General features: G+C 44.0%; 1 protein-coding gene across 2 annotated transcripts in view; it reads left to right on the top strand.

Annotated features, from left to right (window-relative positions):
• Positions 1-7,863, top strand: part of LOC123745803 (uncharacterized) — a 49,833-nt gene extending 41,970 nt beyond the window's left edge. For both annotated transcript variants that reach the window (XM_069317639.1, XM_069317638.1), the window contains exons 10-12: positions 1,160-1,276; positions 2,460-2,581; positions 6,155-7,863. In XM_069317639.1, the coding sequence (XP_069173740.1) occupies positions 1,160-1,276; positions 2,460-2,581; positions 6,155-6,883 (968 nt within the window). In that variant the 3' untranslated portion in view covers positions 6,884-7,863. The remainder of the gene's footprint in view (positions 1-1,159; positions 1,277-2,459; positions 2,582-6,154) is intronic.
• The last annotated feature ends 6,942 nt before the right edge of the window (positions 7,864-14,805 follow it).

Raw genomic sequence — 14,805 nt, 5'->3', positions numbered from 1 at the left:
AAAGAAGACGGCTATACCCCCTTAACCCTCCACATTATACCTCAAGCAAGTGTTTAGAGTAAAGGCTAAGAAAGATACACAAAATTGCAGGCAATGAGTCACAATAACGTGGCTGAAGTATGTTGACCAGACCACACACTAGAAAGTGAAGGGACGACGACGTTTCGGTCCGTCCTGGACCATTCACAAGTGAGAATGATCCAGGACGGACCGAATCGTCGTCGTCCCTTCACTATCTAGTGTGTGGTCTGGTCAACATACACAAAGTTGCGTTAGTGAGGTGAGTATTCAAGATGCTGGTGGTGAGAGAGAGCAGGATGAAAGGGTAATCAAGATCACTTGTAGTCTCACCAACCAGTTTGTACCATGCCAGGATGAGAGAGAAGTAGTTAGAGGCTAAACTTGGCCCCTAATAATCATTAGGAAGTGGTTACGAACGAGGTCAGTGAGAGAGTTTAGACGAATTTTAGCATTTCGTATGGGCCAATTGGCCTTCTGCAGTTATCTTAAGATCCTTTGTTGCCTTTGATAAGATCCAAAGTTGCCTTTGTTCTTATTCTATCACTTCCTTACTGAATGTCAGTCAGTCTAACCCACTCTGTGTGGCAACATTCAACATGTTAAATTCCTTGCTATTTTCGTGTTTTAATGTGATTTTCATTTAATTGTATCATTTGTACGTTTAAAAGTGCTGGAATTACGAGTCGAAAGCCTCGATAAATGGTCAGTTCATCGCTAATATTATAATTGATTAGTATGCAGACGAGGAGTCACAATAACGTGGCTGAAATATGTTGACCAGACCACACACTGGAAAGTGAAGGGACGACGACGTTTCGGTCCGTCCTGGACCATTCTCAAGTCGATTTCCCTTCACAATCGACTTGAAAATGGTCCAGGATGGACCAAAACATCGTCGTCCCTTCACTTTCTAGTGTGTGGTCTGGTCAACAAATTGATCAGTATTATAATAACCTCTTGACCTCATGCACTGATATTGTATACAACACTATATTGACCTCTCATGACCCCATATACTATGTTATAATGACCTCTGACCTCATACACTTGTATAATGACCTCTAGACTTCATACACGAGGCTATAACGATCTCCTGACCTGTGACAGCAGGCTATAGTGACCTGTGGTGACCTTGCAGAGCCGCAGATGTGGGCCCACCTGGTGCTGATGGTGATCCTGGTGATGGCAGCGGTGGTGGGGCTCTCCTGTGCCATGTGGCACTTCGTCAGGCACGCCAGGGCACACAATCGCCAAGGTCAGGCCACTCGCTAGAAGGTTAATCACTATGGTCACTCGCTAGCTGATATTGCTCGTTAAATGCTGCTTGTTATAGGGGCTGCCTGTCATAGTTGTCAGTTAGGTTATCCCTTATTATAGTTAGCAGTTCGTGAAGCTCGTGATAGTTATTATATATTATTTAATAATATTTACAAGTTAGTAGTGAAGGTCACTTATTTCCCCATACACACAGGGACTCCATACACACACAGGGACCCCATACACACACAGGGACCCCATACACACACAGGGACCCCATACACACACACAGGGACCCCATACACACAGGGACCCCATACACACACAGGGACCCCATACACACTCACAGGGACCCCATACACACTCACAGGGACCCCATACATACACACAGGGACCCCATACACACAGGGACTCCATACATACACAGGGACCCCATACACACTTACAGGGACCCCATACATACACACAGGGACCCCATACACACAGGGACCCCATACACACACAGGGACCCCATACACACTCACAGGGACCCCATACACACTCACAGGGACCCCATACATACACACAGGGACCCCATACACACAGGGACCCCATACATACACATGGACCCCATACACACTCACAGGGACCCCATACATACACACAGGGACCCCATATATACACACAGGGACCCCATACATACACACAGGGACCCCATATATACACACACAGGGACCCCATACATACACACACAGGGACCCCATACACACACACAGTGACCCCATACGTACACACAGGGACCCCATACATACACACAGGGACCCCATACAAACACACAGGGACCCCATACATACACACAGGGACCCCATATATACACACAGGGACCCCATACACACAGGGACCCCATACACACACACAGGGACCCCATACACACACACAGGGACCTCATACATACACACAGGGACCCCATACACACACACAGGGACCCCATACACACACACACAGGGACCCCATACACACACACACACAGGAGACCCTCCTCCTAACACACACACAAGCTGAGAGACTTGAAGTTATCTGTGACTTGAGCTAATACTGAATTGCTGTGTATAAGTTATCGTCTGTCTGTCTCTGTGTCTCTTTCCTACCATGCTTCACTCATGCGAATACTCCTCATTAAACAGAGTGTTACCTTCCCACAGGCTTCATGTCGCCTCAGGAGGAGCCTCGGGGCCTGCAGGAGACCAGCTCGATGGAAGCGGTTGTGCGGGACTACGGCAGAGGTGACCCAGCGCCTCACTGCCAGGATCACCCCGTCGCTCTGGTCAGTGTGAAAGACGTGGCTGAGGAGACAGAGGCCTGAGGACTCGCCTCTACAGCGTCTTCGTCAGCACTGGAAAATAGTGTCGGGTTTTCTCTTTTACCTTCTATGCTCGTCTTACCCCCGTGTAGAGACATGTTCCTTGAGTACATCATTTCGTGAAGACTTGTTGCATCTAGTAACCTTGTTTAAAATATTCTTGATGTGTAAATTGATCTACTAATTAGAATAATTTCTTGTAAACTCATGCTCAGCAAGATTGCTGTGTTATTCAAGCTTGGACAAGAATGTTTTCACTAAGATATTCTTAGTGTACGGATGAATGCCGCGTGTTATTATTTTATCCAGACCTCGAGTCCATCATTCACCTTGTGAGTGATTGATTGATGAAGATTAAGCCACCCAAAAGGTGGCACGGGCATGAATAGCCCGTAAGTGGTGGCCTTTTTGAGCCATTACCAGTATCAAGAGCTGATACTGGAGATCTGTGGAGGTGCGACTGCACCCTGCGTGACGGGAGATGTCTCCCGTGAATGTGTCCTATTCACCTTGTACTGGTGAGGGATATATATACGGACTCACGCCATGATTCGAGTCCCTCGTGGTGCCCCGTAAGGGTTCCTCAGGGTGACCTTTGCTTCCGAGGGACTCACGCCGTGACTTGAGTCCGTGCTGGTTGTGCAGACGACAGTCTTCAGTCAAGGTCCTGGCTGTGAACTTTTGAACACTGAACACTGCAGGGATGTATCACATATTCTGAACACTGCAGTGATGTATCACATATTCTGAACACTGCAGCGATGTATCACTATTCCATGATGGTGAAATGCTTACATTTATACAACAAATGCAGTAGACCAATATAGAATGTATTTTTACCAGTAAATAACCAATATTTTAAGCATTTTATCCATCTATAGAAGAAGTAATATTGCTATGTATGGAGCTGAGAGAGAGTCCAGACTTCGAACCACGACCACAAACTCCTCCCGAGAAGCTCTAAACCCCCCCGAGAACTAACTTACCTATCTAAGTCTCCCTTAACCTGACTTAGGAAACTTTCAAACCCAAACTCGGGCTTATTAAGGAAGATTAAGCCACCCAAGAGGTGCCACGGGCCATGAATATAACCCCTAAGGCTTATATTAATCGTGTTTTTTTTTTAAATTATGCTTTCGACAGACATAAGGTGAGCTCAGACTTACAGTCTTGTGAGTACTCGTGAGATGAGTGTACTTGACTTGTTGTTGTTATAGATTCAGCTACTCGGAGCAAGTTCCAAGCAGCACGGGCTATGGTGAGCCCGTTTGGGACAGGTGTGTGAGGGTGAGGTGGTAGGGACAGCTAGGTGTCAAATGAACATCTGTACTAGGTGTTAATTACAGATAAAAGATAATGATTCCACAAATATCACAGAGTTAAATGACCTGTATTGGTTACAGCGAGGAGGCTTGCGCGCGCACACCCCACACACGCGTGGATTTTGCGTGTGCTGGGGGTAGGGGGGGGGGGTAGGAAATGTTGCGTGTGGGTGGGTGTGTGGGTGTACTCACAAACACACCATAGGATCTGAGGCACTCTTATTTCTTGGATAACCATGTTAGCAGAGAGAGAGAGAGAGAGAGAGAGAGAGAGAGAGAGAGAGAGAGAGAGAGAGAGAGAGAGAGAGAGAGAGAGAGAGAGAGAGAGAGAGAGAGAGAGAGAGAGGTAGTTAAGGGAGGAAACAAGCAAGAGATACAGACACACGCAAGCTTATAATATCTAAGAAATGCTTACAATTAAAAAAGATCTAATTACATCTTAATTACTTGCCCTTGTTAGCCTTTCCAGAGTAAAGTAATCCTTTGATGCTTCCTCTGTCTAGGATTTAATTAATCCTCTTTGCGAACGCATCCTAAGGATTTAGCATAATTCCTTAAAATACGTTTATATATATATATATATATATATATATATATATATATATATATATATATATATATATATATATACGATGAAAGTACAACGTTTCTACAACAAGTTTTTAACACCTAACAAGTTGTAATCCACAAGGGCCGTGACGAGGGTCGAACCCTTTGTGTAATGAAGTAAGGGCGAAGAGGTAGAACAGCCTATTGGCAGAGCTCAGGGGCATGGGATGGAAAGTGTGTATAACCCTGGTTTGTGTCTCGGAGAGGCTGCAGGACCCGTGGTAGGTCAGGATGATTTCCCGGTTGCAATTCTTTTTACCATGTCGTAGCTCAGTCGATTAAGGCAGCGTCTGGGATCCTCTTGGACGTAGATTCGAACCCTCGTCACGGCCCTTGTAGATTTGTTCACCACCGTATGTATTTGTCCAGTATGTATCCAATATAATAGTTATGTTGATTATATGTGTGTGTTGTATAATGCATTATTTCCGAAATGTATGTATAATGAACCTGAATTTACCAGATTGATGAATGAATATAAATTACCTATTTATATTTATATCAATTTTATATTCATAGATGTCTTTCATAACGTGATTTATTAACTTGATTTACTTATACATTATCGTTGTATGTGGTTGTTCTTGTTATTCATTGATGTTATTGCTTGTTTGTTATTATCAACCTTATTGTACTACGTTTGTCTGTTCTGTTCTTGTCTTCCTGACACTATTCTCGAGAACCATTTTTTCTGACATTCTTTAGAAGTAAACATTTTAATGACTTAAGTGGTCGTATCTTATTGATCACCCGCTTGAGTCTTGGGTCATTATATGTCCAGCTCCTTGGACCGGTCGGTGAGGGCAACGGCCTCCCTTCCTGCAGGGTCGGTGTTCGATCCCTGATGGCCCACTTGCAGGGTCGGTGTTCGATCCCTGATGGCCCACTTGCAGGGTCGGTGTTCGATCCTTGATGGCCCACTTGCAGGGTCGATGTTCAATCCCCCGATGATACAAATGTTTGGGCATCAATCCTTCACTATGTGATCATATCCCAACTCCTGTCCTCTCCCCATGTCTAGTGTAAGCTAGAGGCAAGCCAGGTAGACTATAGAGATGAAGCCAGGTACGCTATAGAGAAGCCAGGTACGCTATAGGGAAGCCAGGTAGACTATAGAGAAGCCAGGTACGCTATAGGGAAGCCAGGTACGCTATAGGGAAGCCAGGTACGCTATAGGGAAGCCAGGTACGCTATAGGGAAGCCAGGTACGCTATAGGGAAGCCAGGTACGCTATAGGGAAGCCAGGTAGACTATAGAGAAGCCAGGTACGCTATAGGGAAGCCAGGTACGCTATAGGGAAGCCAGGTACGCTATAGGGAAGCCAGGTACGCTATAGAGAAGCCAGGTACGTTATAGGGAAGCCAGGTAGACTATAGAGAAGCCAGGTACGCTATATGCAAGCTATAGAACCCTGATCTATATTACTATACTCGAAGCGCCAGTCAGTCTCCAGTCAATTAAAGTGTGATTTTATACATATATTCCTCACGAAAATCAATATTACTGAGTGTTTTGTAAAGGTTCTTTTGGAAGATAACAAATTTTTTTTGCTATGTTTAGCAATAGCTGACTTTCCTCTTCGCAATTTTAACAGATTTTAATCCAGTTTCAGGCTAGCTTCTTGTCTGTGGATGACGAGGTGACGGATGACCTGTGTGACCTAAGCTCACCCCTTGACCTCGTAACTGACGACATCTGCCATGACCTTCGACCTTCCAGCAATGGATTTCCCGCTGGTGAACTTTACAATAACGTACAGAGTGGTGATCCACGTACTGACCTAACGACTGGTGACCTTGCTAGTGACCTTTTGCTGAAATCTACGATTCTGGTGGAGAACTTTGATCCTGTAGCCTACCAGCCAGCCATAGAGACTGACCAGCCGGTGAACTGTGATCCCCTGACTTTCTGTTTTGCGGGTGATGAGATTGCCGAAATCATTCTGACTTCGAGTGAGCCTCTGGTAGTGCTGGACGGCCAGACTCTCTCCCACCAGGACACGATCCACCTTTCCTGTCCTCTGATGGGAGGGGAGAGAACCGTCCCTGCCCCATCCCACTCCCACCTGTCTCCACCTTTCCTCGTACACCACCTGCCATTCCATACCGAGGACCAGCTGTCGTTAGGGTATTCAGAGGGCGATGATGATGATGATAGCTTCGATGAGGACTGTGATGGTGACGATGATGATTGCTTCGATGGTGACTGTGATGATGGGGAACAGGTGAAGAGTGGAGGGTCTAGCTCAAGAGAAGAGCAGCGCCATCTGGCCCTCGACGATAACTGGAGACTTGGCGACGGTGACGGCCAGATCTTCCCGGCATTCTCACTGTAACACCGTACCTGTGTCTTACAGTGTGGCGTTGCTAAGTTAGCAACTTCCGCTAACATGTAGCGTTGCTAAGTTAGCAACTTCCGCTAACATGTAGCGTTGCTAAGTTAGCAACTTCCGCTAACATGTAGCGCTGCTAAGTTAGCAACCTCCGCTAACAACGCTATATATATCAAACTTATGCTAAATATCCCCGTTTGTCACGAAGTAATTAAACAATTTACGTGATTTTAAAATTAGTTTCTAGTTCTTAAATTATATCAAGATAATAAATTAATTAATAATAATAATTAGATTATCGGAAAGAAGCAGTTGTTCTCAACGCCATTTAAATTCCCATTACAGAATATTATACCTATTTTGGTTAGATACATAAAAAACCACCACACATTCAGATATATTTGTGCATATATAATTGGATATATTGAGACTAGAGGGAGTAATTATAGGTGTAGTTAGTGCGGGTACCTAGTAGCTTGTGCGGGTACCTCGTAGTTAGTGCGGGTACCCGCACAACATTGAACAATTGAACGGGCATTGAACAATTACTGACAGATCTGACCCTCAATGGTGATAGCGAGAACATGGATGTACACAGATGAACAGCAACGTTCATTCTCTAAGGGGTGAAGTGAACATTGTGGTGAACAAGGTGAGAACAGCTGAACAGCGGTACACAATGCCAAAGTGATATTAGAGAATAAGAACACTGAGATTTGAGGTGACTTTAAACCATTTCATAACAAGTTCAACCATTCACAAAACTTACTCATGTCTAAAATTAATAAAAAAAACAAGTTAAGGAATTACATGACAAACCAAAAAGGCGACTTTGACCTCGACAATTCACTCAATATTAAAAGGTCAGAAGAAGTCATTCATGACATGTGACGTCATCTGGCGTCACGCCCACAGGAAGTGACGTCACCAGGCGTCACGCCCTGTGTGTGATTTTTTGACTGACAATAAATTATTTATTTTGACGAATTACCTTTGACTCTCCTCGCCCAGTACTGACCCAAGAGCCCTGTAGTTCATAACTTCCTCTCAAAGTGTTCAAAACTTCTATCACAAAGTGTTCAAAACTATCGTCCCAGCAAACCTGAATTGTTCACGAAAAGTGTTCAGGGATTATTCTCCCCTTTAGTACGAAAAACAAAAAGTATTGTTTTTTGCCTTCTGAAAAAAAATCAGCATTTGCAATTATTTTGTATTTTTTTTGCAATTTAAAAAATATATAAAATAAAATTGTTTCAAATGTAGACGATTATCAAAGTTAGAAACTTAATTTGCAACAACTTTATACTTGTCTTTGCAACCACGACCGGACTGAAACAGGTGTACAGGTGTATAACTCAAAAGTTTCATTTTTGTTCCTGGCATAAACTGAATATCATTTTAGCTCACAATAACAGTTCAGTGAAGACCTCCTCATCTGCCCTCAGGGGGGACCAGAAGGCGGAGGAAAGGGAGATAGAGGGCACTGCCCCAAACTGACCGACTATTAATGTGTCAACAGGAAAAAAACAGTGAATGTTGCATGTGCAAGTATCCAGGGAAATCAAGCAGTTGTTTGTGTGCCTAATTCTTTTGGACAGGATGCCGAGTTGCTCTTAAAACCGCAGCCTTCTCGTATTGGAAGATAGTGGTTCTCTAGATCCAGTCTAGGTTCTCTGACAGTTTCACACACACACATATGTGTTGGTAGAACCCCTCAAGGGTGAGGACCTCGAGGAGGAGGAAGACCGTGAACCCAGAGAACAACATCTTGAGGAGGAAAGAGCTCCGGGCAGGAGGTTTTCAAGAGAATGATAACTACAGAACTCTGCTCACTGGCCGACTGTACCCCAGGTACAGCACTCGAGCCACAAGGACAGGTCCAAGCACAGGTTTAAGGACAGGTCCAAGCACAGGTTTAAGGACAGGTCCAAGCACAGGTTTAAGGACAGGTCCAAGGACAGGTCCAAGCACAGGTTTAAGGACAGGTCCAAGCACAGGTTTAAGGACAGGTCCAAGGACAGGTCCAAGCACAGGTTTAAGGACAGGTCCAAGCACAGGTTTAAGGACAGGTCCAAGCACAGGTTTAAGGACAGGTCCAAGCACAGGTCCAAGCACAGGTTTAAGGACAGGTCCAAGGACAGGTTTAAGGACAGGTCCAAGGACAGGTCCAAGGACAGGTTTAAGGACAGGTCCAAGGACAGGTCCAAGGACAGGTTGGTTAAGTACGGGAATGGTAGTAAATGTTTATAGAACCCGCGATGTGTTGGCCACATATAAACTACCCTATTTAACAAAATAAAATATCCCCATATCAAACCACATTTAATAAAAATATAAACATTTAATAATACTAAAAATATATAATAAAACAATTATGGTAAATCCAAGATAAAAAACACTTATAATATTGAATATAATCTTCATAAAATGAATTGCACTTCAGTTTTTATGCATTTCCACTCAGTATGCAAATCTATTTTTTGATGCCATTTTTGTCCTGCTCAATATTTAATTGTGCAAGTTGCAATTAACTTACTGGAGTGAGTCGGTGACGTCGCATACAGAGGAAATTAATTTTGAAAGGTCTTGCGTTTTCAACATAATTAGTTTTTATTCCCTGTCGCCAGATTTTGAAGACTGCAGAAGGAGTTTTTCCTTGACTAGAGAAGGATGTTCAGCTTTGACAGAGAGGGTATCGAGTTTTCCTTGACTAGAGGAGGATGTTTCGCTTTGACTGAGAGGGTATCGAGTTTTCCTTGACTAGAGAGGGATGTTCAGCTTTGACTGAGAGAGTATCGAGTTTTCCTTGACTAGAGAAGGATGTTCAGCTTTGACTGAGAGGGTATCGAGTTTTCCTTGACTATAGGATGATGTTTCGCTTTGACTGAGAGGGTATCGAGTTCTCCTTGACTAGAGGAGGATGTTTAGCTTTGACTGAGAGGGTATCGAGTTTTCCTTGACTAGAGGAGGATGTTTAGCTTTGACTGAGAGGATATCGAGTTTTCCTTGACTAGAGGAGGATGTTTAGCTTTGACTGAGAGGGTATCGAGTTTTCCTTGACTAGAGGAGGATGTTTCGCTTTGACTGAGAGGGTATCGAGTTTTCCTTGACTAGAGGAGGATGTTTAGCTTTGACTGAGAGGATATCGAGTTTTCCTTGACTAGAGGAGGATGTTTAGCTTTGACTGAGAGGGTATCGAGTTTTCCTTGACTAGAGAGGGATGTTCAGCTTTGACTGAGAGAGTATCGAGTTTTCCTTGACTAGAGGAGGATGTTTAGCTTTGACTGAGAGGGTATCGAGTTTTCCTTGACTAGAAGAGGATGTTTAGCTTTGACTGAGAGGGTATCGAGTTTTCCTTGACTAGAGAAGGATGTTCAGCTTTGACTGAGAGGGTATCGAGTTTTCCTTGACTAGAGTAGGAAGTTTAGCTTTGACTGAGAGGGTATCGAGTTTTCCTTGACTAGAGAAGGATGTTCAGCTTTGACTGAGAGGGTATCGAGTTTTCCTTGACTATAGGAGGATGTTTAGCTTTGACTGAGAGGATATCGAGTTTTTCTTGACTAGAGAAGGATGTTCAGCTTTGACTGAGAGGGTATCGAGTTTTTCTTGACTAGAGAAGGATGTTCAGCTTTGACAGAGAGGATATCGAGTTTTCCTTGACTAGAGGAGAATGTTTAGCTTTGACACAGAGGATATCGAGTTTTCCTTGACTAGAGGAGGATGTTTAGCTCTGGCTGAGATTTTAGACCAAGAAATGCTAGAGAGTTTCAATTTCTAAGATGCTTCCTTTTCCCTTTTAAACAAGTGGGAACAGACGACTTATAACTCCTCTTAACAAGCGGAGAGTTTTTTCCCATAGCTCATAGGCCTAACTCACTAGTTTTCCCTGGAACACGACTCGCCAATCGAATAATAACAACCAGGCACCCGATTACTGCTGGGTGAACAGAGGCAAACAGCTAATGATTGACTTCTAGTCAATCCTCCCTGGCCACGATCGAACCCAAACCAAATCGCTGGCGAAGCGAGTCACGTACATAAAACACCCTCCTTGAGATCTTCACTTTAATCCCTTATATGCCATCTTTTTGTCCTAACTTCTGAGATGAGTTACCACTTTCTTACGAGAATGTAAGGAGATAAAAACAATGATTATAAATGCAAACTAAACAATCAAATTTTTGTTTATAGTAAAAATATAAAAAACATTTTTATCCCCCGATAAAAATAAGACAATTTTACCAGATTTTCCTACTCATAAAAATGTTAAGATCTAACTGTGAATGTCTGACAACTTAGAAATGAAGGGAAGGTGTTTGCAAGACTCATTAGAAAGGTACAATGCATGGTACTGGTATAGTGTATGGTACTGTTACAGTGTATGGTATGTATGGAAAAGGCTTAATTTACATTCTCTGGAGAGATGAAGCATCAAAATCCCTTCGAGACTACCCGGACAGATTTTTGAAACGATCGAAAATTTGACAGATGCAGTTTGATGGTGACAAATGCAGAGGTTTCTGAGGTCGAGGTCATTATATATATATATATATATATATATATATATATATATATATATATATATATATATATATATATATAATGTCTAAGATACTCTTCCAACAATCAAGTAACCCTACGGTCATTATCCTACCCAGTAACTTGTTTAATAAATCAGTAATACTGTTACTGAATTTATGGAAATTCAGGATTTTCAAACCTGGATTTACTCGTCTCTCCTGAAACTAAACTTATCCACTTTCTATCTCTTGTTTGTGGTTTATTTTGAGGTAAAGATGGCTTTAATTTAATCTATACATTAACGAATACAAATCAATGGATGTAAATGGGTAAGTTTCGATTTAGGAATGACCTGTGGTCTAGGGGAGAGAGACCCGGGTCCAGCAGAGAGAGAGACCCGGGTCCAGCAGAGAGAGAGACCCGGGTCCAGCAGAGAGAGACCCGGGTCCAGCATAGAGAGAGACCCGGGTCCAGCAGAGAGAGAGACCCGGGTCCATCAGAGAGAGAGACCCGGGTCCATCAGAGAGAGAGACCCGGGTCCATCAGAGAGAGAGACCCGGGTCTAGCAGAGAGAGAGACCCAGTTCCAGCAGAGAGAGAGAGACCCGGGTCCAGCAGAGAGAGAGACCCGGGTCCAGCAGAGAGAGAGACCCGGGTCCAGCAGAGAGAGAGACCCAGGTCCAGCAGAGAGAGAGACCCGGGTCCAGCAGAGAGACCCGGGTCTAGGAGAAAGACCTGGGTAAATACTGCACCCCACTCCACCATTAGGAATATTCCCTAGGCGTGTGGCTGAGAGCAGCAGGTAACGAGTCTCCCTGCACAAAGTTTTCACAAGTTGGATCGTAAAACGTTTTCGGCGTTCCTTCCTTCCCTTCACATTAAACCGTTCTTCCGTTCCATTCCTCCCTTCCCCATTCTTCCTTTCTCCATCTCGCCTCTTCCTTCCTTCTTTGTTCTCCCGTTTCACAAATGTATTTTTTCTATTATGTAGAGACGAAGGCAGAGAGAGAGAGAGAGAGAGAGAGAGAGAGAGAGAGAGAGAGAGAGAGAGAGAGAGAGAGAGAGAGAGAAAAGGACGGGTGAGAGAGTGAGTGAGGGAGAGAGAGAAGGGAAGGGTAAGGAAAGAATAAAGTGACGAGAAAAAAGCAAGAATAAAGATGAGAATAACAAGACGACCTTACTAAGTCCTTCAAGATTCCGAGGATCAACATCCCCCGGGCCCTGTCTCCGACCAGGTGGTCTCCTGGATGGTGATCTGGTCAACCAGGCTGCTCGACGAGGCTGCTCGCACCCTACCGGAGTTGGCCAGATATCAGTAAAGCCGTAAGATAACAATTACAGAAACAGCAGAAGGCCCTATTGACCCTTACGAGATGGCTGCTATTTATATCCAATAACTTCAATTACATTCGAGTGAATACAGTCGCCCCCCGAAGCTTCGCTCGGTCAACTTCAGGAACAACAGTTTCTTAATAAGTCAGCCCTGTTCTGCTTCGATTCATTTATCAATAATTTCTCAGGCGACTTATGACATTCAATATTCAACGCTTGATAGAAGATGGGCGACACACACACACACACACACACACACACACACACACACATACACACACACACACACATACACACACACACACGCAAGACAGGCTATTTAACACAAGGGGCACACGCACAAGGGGACACAGGTGGAAACTGAGTGCCCAAATGAGCCACAGAGATATTAGAAAGAACTTTTTTAGTGTCAGAGTGGTTGACAAATGGAATGCATTAGGCAGTGATGTGGTGGAGGCTGACTCCATACACAGTTTCAAGTGTAGATATGATAGAGCCCAGTAGGCTCAGGAATCTGTACACCAGTTGATTGACAGTTGAGAGGCGGGACCAAAGAGCCAAAGCTCAACCCCCGCAAACACAACTAGGTGAGTACAACTAGGTGAGTACAGGGCCTTGCGGCCGAGCGGACAACGTTCCCGATATATAATTCACAGGTTCGATACATACTGGGAAAGATTATTTCACCTGATGTGTCTGTTCACCTATCAGTACATAGCTACCCGGGAGATAGACTGCGTCTTGGGGATATGTGCGCGCGCGTAGGAGCCGGTTGGGCCGGCTTTGGGCAGGTAAAACCAAATAAAATTGGGGAAACTTTGGTAGGGGGGGTATTAGACTCCGTAAAAAAATGTGACTTAACTGATTGGGGAGAGGAGGAACAACAGGGGGGACTAATAAAGAACAAGGGGGGAGAATTGTGAGGGGGGGGGGGGAAATGAGTTAGAGAATCTGTGAGGCAACTGTGAGGACGAGGCCCTCGAGGGGCTGTTAGCGGCGGTAATCACATTGTCACTTGACACACGTCACGAGCAGTCACCAGCGGGAAGCTTGGGGGCTTAGCCGGAGGCTCTGGTAATATGATCAACGACCCCATTACCCTGAGTGGTTCAGACTCTTCATTCAGCTCTCAATCACCCTATTACCCTCAGTGTTTTATTCAGCTCTCAATCACCCTATTACCCTGAGTGTTTTATTCAGCTCTCAATCACCCTATTACCCTCAGTGTTTTATTCAGCTCTCAATCACCCTATTACCCTCAGTGTTTTATTCAGCTCTCAATCACCCTATTACCCTCAGTGTTTTATTCAGCTCTCAATCACCCTATTATCCTGAGTGCTTCATTCAGCTCTCAATCACCCTATTACCCTGAGTGTTTTATTCAGCTCTCAATCACCCTATTACCCTCTGTGTTTCAGACTGTTCATTCAGCTCTTAACCACCCTATTACCCTGAGTGTTCCACACTCTTCCTCAGGCACTAAATCACCCAATTACCCTGAGCGTCTCGCAGACATAGAGTCAATTTATCAACAAGGAACAAGGTGTTCTCAGTATATTGGGTGAGCTTATCCATAAACCAGACGACGTTTTATTCTGACGTCGACAGGTAACAAAAGACGTTTTATTCTGACGTCGATATCGACTGATAACCAATTACAATTACAAATAAAATTAGAGAGCTCAAACAAGCTCTTGCAACATTTCCAGCCTGATAAAGCTGTCATAACTCTTCACAATCTGCATGACGGAAATATGGCAGTCTAATATAGAAATAATTCTTAGCACAGCTTTTCCAAGCCAAATATAATTGATCTATAATCACTATTACCCAATTCGTTGCCTATTTCCATAATATCATCGTCTCTTTGTTCCCCGGGAGACGAAAATTAGAATATTAATTAGAAATGTCCAGGTGACATCAGAATGTCCAGGTGACATCAGTATAAAATATTCCTGTCACGGGAATAATATTCGATCATCTCCAGGTGACATCTCCAGGCGATTCAGTTACCCGGATTTAACGCCCTGGCTGTTTCCCACGAGGTTAAAGTCTCTAATGATATGCGCATTA

This window comes from Procambarus clarkii, chromosome 88 (genome assembly GCF_040958095.1).
Source record: "Procambarus clarkii isolate CNS0578487 chromosome 88, FALCON_Pclarkii_2.0, whole genome shotgun sequence".
Taxonomy (NCBI): domain Eukaryota; kingdom Metazoa; phylum Arthropoda; class Malacostraca; order Decapoda; family Cambaridae; genus Procambarus; species Procambarus clarkii.
The sequence above is the reverse complement of the archived record's forward strand: the minus strand, read 5'-3'. Positions and strand labels throughout refer to the sequence as shown.